This window comes from Podarcis erhardii (assembly GCF_964252035.2).
Source record: "Podarcis erhardii genome assembly, chromosome: 14".
NCBI lineage: Eukaryota > Metazoa > Chordata > Lepidosauria > Squamata > Lacertidae > Podarcis > Podarcis erhardii.
Window position 1 is genome coordinate 8,976,938 of NC_138503.1, and position 19,215 is coordinate 8,996,152.

The 19,215-nt window shown below is 40.8% G+C and overlaps 1 protein-coding gene across 2 annotated transcripts in view; it reads right to left on the bottom strand.

Annotated features, from left to right (window-relative positions):
* NPTN (neuroplastin) overlaps positions 1-19,215 on the bottom strand; it is a 49,083-nt gene that overhangs the window by 12,763 nt on the left and 17,105 nt on the right. For both annotated transcript variants that reach the window (XM_081839176.1, XM_081839177.1), the window contains 4 exons: positions 14,274-14,445; positions 11,682-11,776; positions 5,212-5,345; positions 4,183-4,456 (listed from right to left, as the gene is read on the bottom strand). In XM_081839176.1, the coding sequence (XP_081695302.1) occupies positions 4,183-4,456; positions 5,212-5,345; positions 11,682-11,776; positions 14,274-14,445 (675 nt within the window). The remainder of the gene's footprint in view (positions 1-4,182; positions 4,457-5,211; positions 5,346-11,681; positions 11,777-14,273; positions 14,446-19,215) is intronic.

Consider the following 19,215-nt stretch of genomic DNA (forward strand, 5'->3'; position numbering starts at 1 on the left):
AACATAGCGCAATTCAGTCAAGTAACAATGAAACATTATTCTTTTGCTGAGGGAGAAGCAAAGAGCATGATCACCAATTTATGTTTGGAGTGTGAAAGGATACAAACAACATACACCCTTAAGTGTTTTTCAGAAATCAATAATATGTAGCTAGTGCAAACATGGTGCATGTTGGTATTGGTTTAATTGTATTTCAAGAAACCTCCCTTCATGTGATTATGCTGATGTGCAAACAAGATATTGCAGGTAAAATGGAAGTATCCATAGGCTATGTAACTCTGGCAGTAATGGTAATGTTCTTGGTGGAAGCAACCTTATACTGAGTCAGACAATTGGTCCATCTACCTCAGTATTATCTACACTGACTGGCATCAACTTTCTAGGTTATCAGACATGGTTCTCTCCCAGCCCTAACTAGATGTGCCCAAGAATTTTCCTGGGACCTTCTGCATGCAAAATAGATGCTCTACCACTGAACTATGATCCTTCAAAGTTCATAAGCAAGAACCTATACTCATATGCAAGAGTATTTGTAACATAGAAAAAGCTTTGCCAATATATGTTTCACTTTGCTACATTCGTCAGAAAGTGTCAGGGGCTCAGGAGCAGAGGCACAGGGAAGAGAGGAAACGGAGAGCGAAGGGGAAGAATCTGAGGGCAGCGTAGGGGAGTATGACAGTGACCCGAGAGATTCCATGAGCTTCTCCAGCGATTCAGAAGATTCCCAGAGGGGGGCGCCGATGGCCAGGGCAAGGGGGGTCCCAGGGGGGACACACCAGAAGCAAGGGGCCAGCGGGGACTCCCAAAGCAGCAGTGGGAGATCAGGACCAGTTTCCCCACCAGAGCGGAGTGGGGGGGAAGAGTCCCATGCATCAGGGCCAGCGTCTCCTCCAGTAGGGAGAGAAGATGAGTCAGGGCTGGCCACGCCTCTATCGCAGAGTGAGGGAACGGAGGAGAAGTCAGGTCCAGCTAGCTCCCCCGAAGGGGGAAGCAGTGACAGGAGCAGTGTAACGGTCAGGAGAAAGGTTGCCGGCTGGGCGCGCACGCCCAGTTCAAATGTACAGGCGCGCGGGACAGCAGAGGACCCGGATTGGGAACCAGGTCCTAAAGCCCGCCGGAGGCTGGGGGAAGACTCAGGGGACTCAGCGTCAGAAGAGTCTAGAAAGGGCAAGACCCCAGCGGACAGGCGGACCCAGAGGAGGAAAGAGCAAAGGAAGAGGTGGAGCAAGGCTAGAGTCTTAAACTGGTGTCTGGGGGGAGGAGATTCAGACGGAGCTTCGGCGGTCTAGAGTTGAGACGTAGAGCTGCATGCCATGACTTTGAAATCGAAACTGAACTTCAATAAAGACTTTTGTATATAACAACGAACTGGCGTTGGTCCTTTGTGAGCTGGGACCTCGGGCAGCCCTGACAGAAAGTATATTCTTTGTTTACTTTCTGATTATCATCCAAGGGGGTTGATACTGACATTCCTGTACAACAAATTACAAGGACATTTGGACATGAGGATGGACCTAGAATATTATGCAGAAATCAGCCCTAAAAGTGAAAAACAAATATACATCACCTGTGGGAAGAGACAATATTATAAACTATTCACATCACCTGTTACAAACGGATGAAATCAGAGGTTATATTAGAACTGGCCTGGTTAGGCTGTAATCCACAAACCAATTGAAATAGCATATGCACATGATCCATTCAGTTAACTTAACCACCGGTGAGGAATGCAACGGATAACTCAGGTTACCTATCGGGCATGAGCCCACATCAGCAGACTATCCACAAGGATAATGATTCAAGCTCTCCTTTTGTTTTATTGACATTATCCATTATTGGGATTGCTAACTTGGCTTAAGGAAAGCTAGCTTCCCTTTTATTCCCCTCGTGAACCACTCTAAATTTGGATGGCTTTCCTCACAGCAACAGTTGAACAAACAAACAAAAATATTTATGAAGCCAAAAGGAAAAGGCAGCCAACTCCTGACAGGTACACAACATGAAACCTACTCCCATTAATGAAAGGGGTAATGCAGATACTGGGATTTCTTCAAAGCATGCAGCCTTGATGTTTCAGAACTTCTATTAAGCTTAGAAGGAAGCATCAATTCCATAGCTAGGAAATGTTGCTATGTCAAAATAAGGATTCCAACTGTGAGCTATTTGGCCAACAGCAACAGGATGCCATCCATATCAGGCAACAGCCCCCTTACCCGCTTTCCCCGAGTTCTCAAATAGCTGAGAACACAACAGGGAAACTCATGTTTTCACACACTTAATTCCTGGCACATGCATCTTTCTAAGAGTGCATTAAAATGAACCCAGCACAGGGTTGGCAATGCTTATAATCTGATCAAACGGTAACCAGCATCTTCCAAATAAGGCCATGCACAACTATTTTCATGCCAGACTGCAAGCTGCAGCCAACCAATCTGGCTCTAGACCTGCTTGGGTCTTGTTAAGAGGTGGTAAAAAGCTTTAGCATTAATCAAACACTTCCCTACAGAGAAGCCATCTGCAGAGGAAGCAGCAATCAAAATAACACAGCTTTCTCCTGCTCCTAGCCTTTGGCCAAGTGGGAAGGACTTGCACAAAGACACACTTTTCCACGTTAGTATGCACGCGCGCGCGCGCGCACACACACACACACACACACACACACACAAGCAATCTTCTCAGAGCTGTTCTATAGCCATCCTGCAGTATTAGCTCTACATAACCATAGACACACATGCCTAGTAATACCACTGCTAGTTGCACTTTGAAGAAGCAGAGCAAAAGGAAAAGAAAGGTAATATCTCTGGGCCTGCGTAAAGTTGCTTGTATACATCTGGGGCTAGTTTCCCCCAGTCTCAGAACATGCAGTCCACATGAGCGAGCATGTCAGGGTCAGTCTTCCTGTGTGGCCACACAGACATTTTTACAGCTGGGAGAAGCAAAATTTACACTGCAGGGTTTTACTCAAAAATGTTGACCTTTTTTGCTACAAACTTACCCAAGAAGCTTCCCTTTGAGCATCAGACATGTTCATCTTAAATAGGTGAATATTTTGACAAGTTAGCTGTGCAAAAACAGGACTATAGGACGGAATCCGTTATGAGATCTTAGGCTGAAGCACTAGTTATGTCTATGATAGTAATACTGCTTTTTACCGTGTCCTATACACCCTAAGCAGGCCAGAATTATTACATTTTATAGGCAGCATTTACCCCTATATATTTCCAGTAGCTATTTAAAAGCAATATACTGCCCACATGATACCCGATATCACTCACCCCTGATGAGGCAACGAAAAGTTATCTTACACAAGACCCTCCAGCTGGTGTGTCCACCACTAGGTGTGCTTCCATAATAATATTTGGTTAATTTTTGTTTAATTTTGTTACAAAATATTTCTAAGGTGCCTTTCCTTTAAGGTTATACCTTTTTAAGGTGGCTTTCAATATGAAAAAAGCTGATTTTGGGGATTCAATTCTAAGTTCTTGCCCTGATGTTTATATATATAAAAACATAATTACAAATCTGGGTGTTTTAAAAATAAACAAAAATAAAGTGTGAATGAACAACAGTTCTCTCACTACAAAGAGTTGCAGGTGCTTTTAGGTAACCAGTCTTTACACTACACATACAAAAGGTAGCCTTGTGAGCATATTTGATTAAACATCTGTTTTGTTAGAAGTATCCAAAATGTTGTTCTTCAAGACACCACAACGTTGAACTGAGGAAAGCACGCTGCATCTGAGCAAAATCAACTAAGTAAGTTCTAATGTTACCTTTAAAATCATTAATTCCCCTAGGATTTTTTCAAGAGGCAACAAAAACCATTCCATGGAATATGAGCCCTCCCTCATTTCTTAGTACTGCCCAGCAGCTCAGCTAAGCAATGCTTCCAAAATGATCTCTGTGGAATACAATTTCAAGTTATCTTGACTACAAAGACACACGTAAGCAAACAGACTCCTTGTTCTGCAATCCACATTTTATGAAGTTGAAATTATGGCCCTATACTTAACCCATTATGAGGCAGAAGAGAGGCAAAGTTTATTATGTAGCCTGCAGCACTGTGGATTTCTGAACTACTGATTTCTGAGGTTCCCACATTTTGAAAGGAAGTCTCCCTGAAGCAAAGAGGAGGGGGCTGGCTCCCCTTGGAAATACAGTTAGTTGAGAAAACACTCTTACCATCAGGGACCTCATCTGGCCGCTTCCTCTTCTCATAAACCACAATGATAACAACAAGAATTATAATCTCCGCCAGAATCCCCAAGAAGGGCCACAGAGGAGCCAAGTGACTGCGAACACGCAGGATGGTTTCTTCAGCCTTCGAGCCGATTGAGTTGGTTGCATTGCATTCATATACGCCAGGATCCTCATCAATCTGCAGGTTCACTATGACCAGTTCAGTGTAGTTCTCTTTATTGGTAATGAAGAAGCGGCCAGTAACGTTTTTGATGGGCTAATGAAAAGCAGCAAAAGAACAAAGGCCAAAATAATAATTGTTAGCAAGTGTTGTAGATAACTGGCTCATTTACTACACACACACATTTTTTAAATCATTCTTTGTGTTCTCTGCCATGCAAGCTTAACACCAGTCATATGGGAAGGAGTGAAGTATGACAGGCTTCTTACAGTAACAATTCAAGGATTTGACTGGCTTTCTTCTGAGTGTTTAAACGTATAGCAATCCCAAGGTTAGGCCCTATTACCACCACCTGCTGGCAACAGTGCAATCACATTTCAGTCACAACCTCTGAGACTTGTATCATTCATGCACTGCTATAAACTCTCCAGCACAAAACCCCAGAGTCTCGTCTCAAAGAGGAGCCCCCACAGACAAATCTGTAATGTCCAAACCACAAATCCTATGAAGGGAGAGGCCCACTGTCTTTCACATACCTCAAACAATCCCATGAAATATGAGCAACTGTTTCTTCCACTCCATAAGACTCACAATATCCAGTCACAATCCTCCTAGCCCGATACAAGCCACTCTGAAAAGCGCTATGCCCCATCAGAAATCTGTACAGATTAAATTGTCTCTGCCACTGTGGTAATGCTGGGAAATATCTCTATTTGAGCCCTTCAAGATTTGCTGTCCACTGGAAATGAGACAACTGGTATTATGTAACTCATCGTAATGTGTTTTATCTCCTAACTGAAATGTCAGCCAGCAGCTCAGGCTTGCCTAGTAGCATCACATCTTATACTCACCTCAGAAAAGCCATTATTCTTCTTATACCATGTCCATTCAGGGTATGGGAAGCCTACAGACTTGCAATACATCAGTGCTTCCTGTCCTTCATTCTTGTTCTCACTTCGTTTGTGCCCGGTAATATCAGGAGCAGCTAATACACACACACGTACACAAAAAGAACACAGCGCTCTTAAAAAATTATGTTTTAATAGTAGGTTCAAGATAGAGTTAAAAGCTTTGATTATGGTAAAAGCTTCAATTATAGATTGTCATTGTCTTGTGGTAGGTTCATATTTTACATTAAGTTTTCCATGTCACCAGCTCTCGCAGATTTCTCCCATTAGAAACTGTTGTATTTATTTAGCAGTAGTTCCTTCTAAGTCAAAAACGAACTGGGTCCTATGAACTTAAAAGCCAAGAGAGATGCAAAGAAGGTCCATAGTTCATGGACAGTGAGAACTAAATGTCTCTAGTTTGTAAGACGATCTCTAATTAGTTGCCTCTTTGATGACATCAACTAAAGTACAGAAGAGCAAAAGAAACACTTGTTGGATAAATTTTTAGGAAAGCTTATTAAATCTGTAAGACCCTGAATACTGGTTTAAGATAATCAACTGCATAAATCTTCTCTTTTGTATTACTGAATCAAGATTTTTTAAAAGCTTATTTTAATTATTAATAATCATTAACCATGTGAGCTGAATAGATAAAGCATTTATTTAACCAGTAAGATGTTATTGATGTTATTCTTTTAAAGCATGACAAACACCTGTAAGATGTAGCAAAGGCATATGAAAATAACTAGAAATGTTTATACGTGTATAATGTATAAACACTACCATCATTATTTAATATACTGAATTAATTCTCAGGTGTGACTCATAAGACATCCTGAATTAGTCGTCCTTCTACAGTAGAAATGTTCGCTTTATCTATTTTTAAATCAAGCAATTTATTGTGAATAGCCAAAAGCCTTTACAATGTACAGCGGGGGATAAGAATAACACTTTCCTCTGAAATTACACAACAGGACCTGTAAAAGTTTACAGCATAAAAATTTACAGCATAGGGTTATAAAATTAGGACTCTTTAAGCTATCTAGAATGGAGATTCTTAGCTGCCAGAGCACATTTGGGTACCAGGTGTGTAATCTAAAGATCGTTATCAGCTAAGAGTTCAACTGTCACTTCCTGGGGGGATCCGCCTGAGAAACAGTTAAGAATAGATGATGAAAAACTTTCTCTAGGCATTGTATTTAAGGCACAAATCAGCAGGTTATGCATTATATCGACCTGATTGCATCCATAAATGCATTTGCGTTCCATATGGGGAATTCCCAGATATCTCCCCTCTAAATATGCTGAGGTTTATCTAATGGGGCCTGCTAGGGCCTGATCTGTTAATCCAGCCAGAGTCCAAACCCTGATCTCTGACACATATATCAAATACACATCACAGCGACTTCCGGGTCGGCGCCATCGCCGAATGGCGGACTCCCTCCGAGCTCCGGAGGGAGCCTGCACGGCAGGGGCTGGGTCCTACCGCACCGGCGATGCGGGGACCCTTAAAAACCACGGCCACGGGGGCCGTGGACATGGAGACTCGGCTGACACCGTTAGCGCCCTCCCGACTCGTGAAGGAGCCTTTTTAAAGGCTACGGATCGGGTGCCGGGGAGAAGCGTGGTGTTTTGAGTCCTCTGCTATCCCTGCCGTGCGAAGCCGCATGCCATTCGGCGGAGAGCGCTGGCTTCTTCCTTTGAAAATTCGGACCTAAAAGAACAACCTGTAAGTAATTGGAACTTGGACTAAAAAAGAGGGACAAAAATTTTAAAAATTTCGGAGCGAGCGGGGGAGGCGCAAAAAAGGAAGTCAGCCACCCCCTCCATTGTAGAAGGGTCAAAGCAAAGGATCTGATAACTAAGATCGGAGTAACATCATTTTGGCAAGTTTTTAACCTCACGAGTGAAGAATATGAGATTGAGCTGGAGGAGGAAAGTAGAATTCGGACTTAAAAACAACCCCCCCTGGAACCCCGGGAGCGATTGATGACGGAGTTTGGAGAGGAGAAAGGCAAGTTTTGACAGCTGTCAAAGAGCTGTCAAAGCGGAAAATAAGATAGAGACTATGTTACAAGGACTTTGCTGGTTATATTTGTTATAAATTGGATACAAATTGTTTTAAATAAGGATTACAAAGTTACTAGGGCTAATGGATGCGATCTGGAAGAGAACTCAGTTTTTGCAATCCACCTAGAGGAGCCGATGGACATTACAAGTTTTAGCTGGAAATTGGAACTGAACTGTTTATCTCCTGGGAAACTGCAGAAATGGAACATTATTATGACTACAGAGGCCACTACACCGAAGAAGACAATGGAATCATCTGTTGTGGAATGAAAGGAACTTGACGTAATGTTTTGTTTCTGAATAACAAGCCTCTGTAAAGGAACTAACTTTTGGAATTAGGACATTTGTGCAGGAAAGCAGGGACAATAAGAACAATAAAATAACAAGAATTGGACCAAGTTAAAAGTGGGGACATTTGGGACATCCAGATTTGACAAGCTTAAGGATTATAATTTGGAGTTTTTTACTCCTGGATATAAAAATCTGGATGGAAAAAATGGGCCTCTCTTTGAGACAGAATTCTTCCATGATTGGACATTCGAAACTAAAGAGGACTGGCAAAGGACTATGATTTAGAGAGACGTGGAAATATCGGACATTGAGGAACATTGGGAACGCAACCGGGAAAAGGGGGGGTGGGAAATGTGGAATCCTTAAAGGCGTAAACTATGTTTTATTTAGGCTATATACATCTACATGGTATTCTAAAGTGGGGAACTCGTGGTGGGAATAAGCCGATTTTAGGGGAATGGAAAATAATGTTTTTTTTTTTAAAAAAAAAAAAAATTGGGTTAAGGATAACAAGTTTGAATTGAGGAGAAGAACTTGTTGAGATCATTTGAGAGATTTGGAATACAAGGGGGGGAGGGAAGGGGAAGTCCTGAAAGGATGTAATTGGAAAAAGATTTGAAATTGGATGTTTTATTAATTTGTAATTAATTGGAAAACTTTAATAAATATTATTAAAAAAAAAAAAACAAATACACATCACAGCATACCAGGAATCCTGGCTTACTGTTAACATGCAGCTTGCTAGTGCACACTGCCCATTCACTCACATTTCATTCATTTTTTGGCAAGACTGGGTAAAATAAACCAGGAAGCCACAATTATGTTTGCCTTCCCATGACAAACCTGGCATCCTGGTCTGTTGTTCCCAAACAAGCGATGATCAAGCCAGTATAGCAAGTGGTGAAGTCGGAAAAAAATTCTGGCTTATCTGGAGCAACAAACTGGATGCAGGGTTTGTACATCATGGGACGTCCACCTTAACTGCTGCTTACTGGTTTATTTTACCCAATTGCATGAAGGAATGAAAAAGTTACGTGCACCAGCACACTCTTCATTCAGTAAATTCTGCCTTACAATGGTGTGTGAAAGTGGCCTTTGTAGCCTTTTTCTTAAGAGATACCACTGAGTAATAGACCTGCACATTTAGGGATATGAAGAGTATATAAAAGCCAATATTTCTAGTGCATAAGAAATAATTATTCAATATATCTTTTGTATATACAAGGGAACTTTTCACACCAGGAAAACTAACTGGACACTTATAAATGTATATTGCTTCTTTTCTAAACAAATCTGTAAGTTGTCTCCAGAAGCATCTGCACATCTATGACTCATGTTTAATGAGTAATTCCAAAACAACTGAATGTCTGACCTACAACAGAGCGAAGAGTAAATGTTGAATGTAAGAAAGAAGGGGACACACACAAATTATATTTTTATAACATTCTACTCAGTAGTGTATTTGTTTAAACCAGCACAATTTTGACACTTGAAAAGATGAACTTTCATGTGAAGCAAAGAACTTCTTCACTCTTGAGGACCCCACACCAGCACACTTGCTCCTGCCTAAGCAGGTCCACTGCCACTCACTTGGCCAGTTCTTTAACTCCCAAGACCTGTTGTAGAGTAATACTTTTGAGAGATTACGTGAGATCAATGAACTGCCTGAGATGAACCTTCATTAGCAGATGGCTTGGTATGCTTCAGTTACCACCTCTAAAACCCATTCGCTTTCAAGGCAGCTAATTTTGTCACACGTGTCCTTCTAGGCGACTGCGAGGGCCTGATCTGTTAATCCAGCCAGAGTCCAATCCCAGGTCTCTGACACATATATCAAATACAATGGAAGTTATTCAAGGGCCCATTCATTCTTTACTACATAGAAAAGAATGCAGAATCATGAAGATTTGCAATGTTTTGGTTTTTTAAAAAAAGCTCACTACATAACCACAAAAATATAGTCACTGAATACCCGCAAAAATATAGTCCACAAAAATATATTGCTGCTTGTCCAGTGGGCAAAATGATGGGCATTGTAGACCAGCAATACCCAGAGGGTCACAGGTTGCCAGTGGGAGGACATGAAAAATGAAGGACTAATAAATTGTGACTGAATCCTAAAAAGACACACCCTATGAATGGGTGGTTCCAAGTTCAGAGATCTACAGCTGACATCTGTGAGAAATTTTTGTTCTGATGAAGTATGAAACAGGATGAAATCCAGGACATATTGTCTAACAAACTGAGGTGTTCGGATAAATTGTTATTAATAGTCAGAAAAACTGGGAGGAAATGGAATGGATTCAAGTACCTTGAAAAAAAGCATGGCTGAGTGGCATGCATATTGAACAGGAGAACTCACACAGACATTTTATTGCACTTGTAAACATGCTAAATCTCATCTTCATTGTTTTAGAGTAGTGGAAAATCCTCATATTTTTTCCAAGAAGACCCATGCATTCAGAAGGGTTACAAATAGAGGCAGGAGGAGACAAATAAACAAACACATTTGAAGAATCTAAAGTTTGAAATGAAAGGACCAAAGGGAAGAGACATGGTCACATTGAAAGTTGAAGATATGGAAGGTTGCAGTCTGGACAACAATGCTTTTCAATTAAGTAAAGAGATCCTCAAAAAGGTTTTTGTAATAATCGGGTTTAGATAAAGTAAGTGAACAGAGTTCTAGTTATCCTTGGAAAAGCAATAAAATATTTTCAGAAAGCTGATTAGTTGAAGAACCTGAATTTGTAGCGAAAAAGGCAAAGAAGCATCAAAGATCACGGACAAGTTCTTGTCACAAAATATCAACAGGAGTTAAACAGAAGCAGCTGAGAGAGGGAAAAAAGAACTTGCATTTTATAACAATTCAGCAAAGCATGATCATTCAACAAGAAAGGATAGCAAATTGAAGGTAAGGCAAAGCCTATGCTAGAGAACCAAGTCTAATGAGTGTAGAAATTATAGTTAGTACAAGAAAGTAGTCCAGGTGGCAACAGGTGGAAAAAAAGTCTCTGCATAAAACCCTGGAAAGTAGGACTGTTAGAAGCATGAAAATCAGCTGATGAGCCCAAGAAAGGGAAAGAAAGAAGGTGCTGGAGGATGAAACAAACCATTAAACTTTAAGGGGGACGGGAACCTACAGATGGTAGAGAGAAAATTAAGAAAGTAAATGGCACTGTGCTGAAGCAGAGATGGGGAACTTCAGTCCCTGGGGCCAGATGGGAACACTGTGCAAGCAATTGAGAGAATTATTAATTTAGACTTGGTAATGATTAAGCAGTCATGTGGATAAATACAAAATCTATAGGCAACAGTGTACTTAACTTTTTCAACTTGCTATGTGTAACATTTACGATTCAAAGTTAGAGACCAGATTTAATGTTCTGTGCCCTATTGCTCTTTACAGCTCTAAATGATCACCATTTAAGCATCAAGGTAGTGATGACTTGTCATGCCAAGCTTTTCACAGTACTGTAGAATTACTTTCTGCCTCTCTTAAAAGAGAAAGTAGTTTGAGCTCCTTTGAAATGCTGTGGGGCAGAGAAGGGGGAGCGCCTGGGATTCACAGAGTATTGGACTTCTGCAATACTGTATGACACTCTCTTCTAGACCCAGTGAACATGCACAATAAGTTCTTAACAGGAGAGTCTTTTACATTCGCTCCTGAACTGGCCCCACCCAAAACTCTATTCTGAACCTAAGAAGAGATAGGACATTTTCTACAAGGAAAGACATTCTGAAGAGAGCTGAAGCTTGGAGAGACTGATGCTTAGCAGCAAGGAAAATTGTTTTGACACAACATGGTGGGCAGCCCATTAAGCAGGGTAAAAGAGTACAGCAAGGAAACAATACACACTATTCTAAGAATACAAAGTTTTTTGTGGGCAATTTGACTAAGCAATTCAACAGACAATCCAAATTTGTTGAGACATGTGTGGAAGATGCAGTAAGATGCAACTGTGAGATGGCAAGAACTAAATAAAGTGATTCAAGAATAGTGATACAAAGAAACAATTAGTAGAAATTAAGCTTTTTAAAAAAGGAAGCAGAAAATAAAAATAAAGGCATACCTTTCACTTCTATAGTGGCATTTGCTACAGGGGAACCCGCAAATACGAACACACACAAATATTCCCCTGAATCATCTGCTCTGGGCTTTGGAATTCTGAAAAGAAAAGAAATGTGGATCCAGATAGTTAGCTCACAACTGGTAACAAATCAACTCTGGTTGCTGAGAAGCAATAGCTCAATCGTCTCTGGTTCATTCTGTGAATGAAAAAAGTGAATCTAAACCACTCCAAAATGATTGTTACATATAGTTTAAGTTTTCTTCTACACAAGAAAATGCAGGAGTCAAATAATTACGCATGGCACATATTTAAAGCGGGGTCTTTTCTAATTTTGTGCATTTGCTTGTTGGTTTAATGTAGCTTACTGGGAGATGCTTTGGTGGGAAATTAAATAAAACCTTTCTAGTGTTCAAGATGGTTAAGAGTGATTTTAAATCACTTGCCCTACCTTTCTGCAGAGCAACCTCACTACAGTGGTGCCTCGCAAGACGAAATTAATTCGTTCCGCAAGTTTTTTCTTCTTGCGAGTTTTTCGTCTTGCGAAGCACGGTTTCCCAGAGGAATGCATTGAAAATCAATTAATGTGTTCCTATGGAGACCGCTTGCCAGGCTGGCGGTGGGGCGGAGAGACCTCCTCCCGCCGCCAGCCTTCGGAGCAGCCTTCCGAAGGCTGGCGGCGGGAGGAGGTCTCTCCGCCCCACCGCCAGCCTTCGGAGCAGCCATCTCAAGGCTGGCGGCGGGAGGAGGGGTCTCCGCCCCACCGCCAGCCTTCGGAGCAGCCATCCCAAGGCTGGCGGCGGGAGGAGGGCTCTCCGCCCCACCGCCAGCCTTCGGAGCAGCCATCCCAAGGCTGGCGGCGGGAGGAGGGGTCTCCGCCCCACCGCCAGCCTTCGGAGCAGCCTTCCGAAGGCTGCCGGTGGGGCGGAGAGACCTCCTCCTGCCACCAGCCTTCGGAGGAGGTCCGAGGACAGTGGGGAAGACGCGCTGCGCTTCCCCGCTGTCCCGGAGATTTCCCTATGGGCTTTCATCTTGCGAAGGAAGCCCATAGGGAAATTCGTTTTGCGAAGCGCTTCCAAAATGGAAAACCCTTTCGTCTAGCGGGTTTTCCGTCTTGCGAGGCGTTCGTCTTGCGGGGAACCACTGTAGTTTATGAGTTATGGGCATCACTAGCAATCTGGTAAGTGCTTTTATAGATCCTTGTTGACAAACCGTTTGTCTCTCAAAGATACAATGCCACAAATGAGAAAGTTCTGCTATGTGGAAAGCAGAACCCCCTGTGCTGGTTGAAGTTTAAAGCAGGGGCTCCTCTGTAGATATTAACAGTCAGAAGACAACTGGGAATTTTAACAAAATGTTGCATAAGTGCTCCTGTTCACTGTTTCAGTCAGTCCTACTCTCCTGCATGACACACCATACCACTCCCAGGTGGTTTTCAATTTCCTTTTCCAGTCAGCCAGTATCCTGTGGGTACTGAGCACACTCGGGTGCTTTGGCAACTTCTGAAGAGCTTTACAAGCAGCAGCCCTGCATAATAATCTGCTCACACCACAATCTCACTCCAGATCACCACGTCTTTAATCAATTTCACATCCACTAAATCCCCCCCCCCCAGCGATATACTGTAGTTATTAAGCACACATCAGTTAAAAAGACTGTTTTCCCCTGCTCTGAAGTTAAGGACTAGAATATGAATGTTTCTAAAGTGACCAACAGTGCTAACCAAGTTGTATTCTAGCTTCTAGTCTTAAACTCAAAATTAAGTGTGCTGAGTCAGGCAAAATTACCCAACTTTAATATATATTGCAACTCAAGGCACAGATCCATATACTTGAATTTTAAACACTGACAAATACTATACGTTGCCCCAATGATCATGAAGACCAGACAATACTCTTGTGTGAAGTCACTGCCATGTTGAAGATGCTAGTAGCAAGGAAGTAGCTACTATTTCTAAGCAAGGCTGATACCCCTTTAAATCACCATAAAATGGAGTACACCCTTAGAAGTTCTATAGCAGGAGCTAAAGGTACCCAAGGATCTGTCAGTACTATGCTCTAAGCATGGACCAAACCTTGAAATAAGCTGCAAAAAACTGGGCAGCAACTGCTAGCTCTAGATTTGATCCACTGTTGGAACAAAGAACAACCCAACTGCCTGATCTGGAGCATAGAACAGAAATATGCAATCCTAGCATATAGTATTGCCTAGATTGGACTTCTCACATGGTACAATTTAAAAGAACTGCACCAAGGTAACTCAAATTCTATATGAGTCCTACACATACTACAAACTGAGGAGGTTTGCATGTAATTATGTTGCAGAGTTTACTCTTATTATTAAAGGAAGATGAGATAAATTATACAAAAAAGAATATTTACAACACAGAAAACACAACTTCTGGCCAGCAGAAACTGTATTATTTTGAACATTACTCCTGATAACATAATGCTCAACATGAATCCACAGTAATGAGTCTTAAATGTCACCTAAAATTTATTAGCCACACATGTCAAGTTTCACTGGAAAAAGTTTAGCTATACTGTAGCTTCATTCATTTTTTAGGGACAATACCAAAGCCACTTCAAGGCTTACCTGTACTGAGTAGTGTCTGTGTTCTCTCTAGTATCCGAAATCTCTACACCATTTTTCACCCAATAGCTGTCAGTGAGAGGGCTGGGAAATGTTGTGAGGTTGCACTGTAGTGTGATGGGAGGTGTAGATTGTGGAATGATGATTGTATCATTACTGGCATTGATCCTGGGCTCTAAAAAAGAAGGTACATTAAAAAGAAGAGTAATCAGTTTCTGCACACTAAAATGCTCTACACATCACAACTAAATGGCAGAGGAACTGGGAGAGGGAAGAGAACTACACATGGAACACAGCTTCACTAGCTTAAGAGACATCAAGAAAGTCATACAGCGAACAGCTGAGCAGCAGAGAAAGGCAACAAGGACCAGTCCCCCTATATGAAAAGGGAAAAAAGAAAAGAATGAAATACATTCTGGAGTTTCTCATATTTAATATAATCACACGTAAGGTTAAGGTTAGTAACATTTACACCTTATCAGACTCAGCAGTGGAAGAGGCATAGTTAACAGCTATGCAAGCAAAATAAGCTCCATCCAAGTAATAGCCAATTCACCATTGTGAAGTTTTGACATGTACACATAACATCAGTTTGAAACACCTTCATCCTCATTTATGCAAGCAACATTCAGCCTATTCCACTAAAATAAAATAAAATACAGAGTTGTATCCAATATAGCGCTAAGTAACTTGTTTCATTAGCCCAAGGATTTACACTTGCGCAATGGAACTGCCCTCACCCTACATGCCCCATAAATCTGTTCTGGGGGTTTCCCTAACCCTCTGGATCAGGGGTCAGCAAACTTTTCCAGCAGGGGGCTGGTCCACTGTCCCTCAGACCTTGTGGGGGGGGGGCAAACTATATTTTAGAGGCGGGGAAATGAACGAATTCCTATGCCCCACAAATAACCCAGAGATGCCTTTTAAATAAAAGCACACATTCTATTCATGTAAAAATACCAGGCAGGCCCAAGAAGTAACCCAGAGATGCATTTTAAATAAAAGGACACATTCTGCTCATGTAAAAAGACGCTGATTCCTGGACCGTCCGCAGGCCGGATTTAGAAGGCGATTGGGCCTGATCCGGCCCCAGGGCCTTAGTTTGCCTACCCATGTTCTGGATCATAATTGGGTTGTGCACAGTGGGAAGAGAGGATTTGAAAGTTGAGTTGTACAAGCATAAATCATTGTGCTGATGGGACGCAATAGTTGGATACTACTGATATTTTGGATGCTCTCATATACACCATTATAGATAAAATGCTGTTGCTGAAACAGGCAAATATCCTATTAAAGATATCAGTAAAGCACAATAAGCTGTGTCTCTGCTAAATCCCTGTATAGAGTTTTCCAAACTGAGTTGCCAATGCCAAACTTCCAAGAAGCTAACGAAGAAAATCATGTCATTATCAGACACTTAGATTGCATATAATACTTACATAACTTAAAAATACCAAGATTGTATTATGGTATCATAATACAATCTAAGAGAGATCAATGCACCACTTTAAATCACAGCCACACCCTGGTGTTTTGTTTTAAAATTACGTGGCAGGTTATGATAGAAATAGAAGAAAAATATGTTTGCATGCATATGCACATGCGAACAACCCCACACAGTATCTAGGACTAAAGAGGTTACTCTGGAACAAGCAGCAACTAGTTCAACCAAACGGGCATGGAACAAATCCATTTGCTCCAGTACCTAACCTCAAATATTGTGATATCATTTTGGATCCCTCCAACATTGTTCCTTTACCTTTTTAAATTTGCAATTATGGGTTCATCCACACTGTATTTTATAGTGTGCAACTAAAACTGGTGCTTGCATACTAATGCATCACATATTCAACATGAAATTACAACAGAGGATATGTGAACAACAATTTATATATAGTGAAGTGTCCTTACAAACACAGCCTTGGTTTATGGGGACTCTAAGTTTTATATACCATAGAACTGAAGTGCATCAAGTTCAGTTCCCAATAACAGTTTTCATTTCAACATTCAAAGGAAAAAAGAATGGGAGTTCTTCTGATCCCTCTTCGTTATACTTTTATGTTAAAAAGGACATTCTTTTGAGACATTTCCAGAATAAATCTAGCCATGGCAGTTAAGCAGTGTGTAGATTTTTTTATTGGATTTTTGAGCCCTTCAGGGCTCTGGGGCTACTATATACAAGGCATAGGAGATCCATAATCAGGTCTCCCAATGTTTTTATTCAGGTTTTTTTCTTCAGTCGGAACTCAACAGAATTCTGTTCTGCACCTCTCAGGTGGGCGCCATTGGCATTATAAGAGAACAGGGTGAGTTCAGGAACCTCTTTTTCCTAGAAAAATAGCACTGTTTTTACTTTTATTACTATGAAGTGCTAATAGGCAGCAATGAATGTTTATTCTGAAAGGTTCTACAAAACTTGTTTCCAGCTTTAATATGGTCTGACATCACATCAGAGAAGATTTAAAAGGTCCATCTGCATAAACATTCTGAAAGCAACGTATTAACTGAAAGGAAGAAAAATTATTTCAATAGTAGTTTGCATTTTATGCCTCCATTAACAAAACCTGTCATTTTTGCCAGTCTACAGTGAGAAATTGCACTGTTTTAAATGTTTCATTTATTTTCCTACCCAGCTGCCTGCCTGTCTGCCTGCCTTTCCCTTAAGAAAAATAGTAAATGTCAGAATAAGTTAGATTTTTAAAATAAAGTTTTTGTATTTTCTATATCCTGTTCAGCATTAAAATGTATTGGCCCATCAACTCTGTCCTGAAGCTACAGCTACTCATGTATAAGGGCCACAGGGTTATAACATGGCAAAACACTTTTAAAAGCAAGTAGCACGTCTATTTTTTAAACACCTCTTTTCATACCAGTCTCTCATTTCATGTAATACACAAATCCACATTATTTTATAATGTGGAATTTAAAAAAAGCTGTGAGAGAGACTGGGAGACCTAGAATGACATTGCCCATATGGATAATCATTTACTTCTGGTTGACTGTTGTGTGGGGAGAAAGTACAAGCAGTGAGGAGGGAGACTGAGAAGCACAAAAGGTAAGGGCACAATTCGGGGGAGTTGAAGGAGATGGTAGGGGGGATGCCTCAGAAATTATTTTCAGGGAATGGAAGGTGGTGGTGGAACTTCTATCCCAATTTAGGATCATATGTAGGAACTGATCTAGGTACAACTGTGGCCCAAACAGGGTTTCTAGTGCAGGATCCTCTTGAAGCCCCTCCCTTGGTGCTATGACAGGTGCTATTATGCAGACTTCATTAAAGAGGAGAACAAGAACTCTATAAAAGGTGAAAGTGTGTTTTAATCTGGTTTATAGTTCATAATTTATTTTAAGACTGATATTTAGGAGACATACTTTTATTAGGAAATATTTTCCTTTTCCTTTCATTTGGCAACATGTGATTGTCAAAGGGCAGCATTCAGAGCAATCAGCAGGTATTTCCCAGGATTCCTCTAAGTCCAAGAGATAGAGCTATATTGCATTCTCCCAAATTGCAAGTTATTTGTTATGCTTTTCCTACTGCAACCTGAACACCAGAAATCTAAAACTCAACGGAAGATGAGAGCAGAACTAAATGTCCTCCCAGCTCCATTCTTCAGGTGCTGTTACCTTGATGTTAAAAGGTTACACATTCTTGCTACCCACAAACTGTGATCAACCAAACTCACTCATACAGTTGAAGCAATAAGAAAAAAATAAAATGAATAGCAGTTCTAGATCAAAGATACTTGGTGAGCCAGTTATTACTGCATGTAAAAAATGATGCACTATCAATATTTGAAAAGGACACACCCAGATCTCTATTAGGAAAAGTTGTAAATGTATGAACAATGTTCGAGTGACTGTTAAGCAGGAAAACGTGGAAACCAAAGCAGAAGGAAGGGGGCAGAGTAAAGATGCACAAGACTTTGGGAGATATCAAATGGCATAGTTACTAGTTTGTCTCTTGGAATTATTCAGCTTAAACTGCAGAAGGATTTTTTAGCATTGTTTTGTCACAAGGTTGTTATCTGTATTTTGGAAGATTCTAATTACCATAATTGGAAAGAAGCATATTTATAAATCTGAGCTCAAAACATGAAGCCAGTACTGTAAGTCAAAATATCCCAATCAAATTGTTTACCATCTACATTATTAGCTTTACTCATGACTTGTATGTTGACACATAGAGCCATTTTCCATTTCATGTAGGAAGATTCTGTAATCCAACGCAATATGCTGGCTGCTTTCTTTTAATGTCTTTTTTTTACTACAAGCGCTGTTACCTTAGATAGCTTTACATGTTTCCACATCACTGACAGTTTTACATAACTGGGACACCCTTCAAATGCTCTATAAAGCATAAGTATCAAAGTTACAAATGAACACAAAGCATATCTTCCTGACGTACAGTATTAAACTTTGTGCTTTGAGTTTATATGAAAGTTATACACAACACTGAAAACTGCATTTCAGAAACCCAAGTAATCCATAACAGAGAAACTGGACAATGGCAAAACAGATGGAGCGTGATATTTGACTAAGTTTTACTCAGCATAGATGTACAATAATTAATGGATCTAACTTAGTCATGCTAATTAATTTCAGTGAGTCTACTCTGAACAAAACAGTCCTCTTCTGTGTGTGTATTCCTGTCTTTGTAGGGCCTAAAATGTCTGGCATCTACCTACGTCAACTCTATTACAGAGAACTACAATATTGTCTTGCTCGTCACTGTCTTGGCAAAGCAGCACTGTTAAGTAGGTATGCTGGGGAATGCAACTGAAGCTTTGGCTTTATCAGTTCCTTGTCAGCCAAGCTGCCTGCCTGCCTATGTTAGCCACTACACATTATCTAGAACCTATTTGTAACTAATGGTGACCCTATTGCTTCACCCTATATGGATGTGCACTTCTTTGACCAACACCTCTTCCTTCCACGCTATATT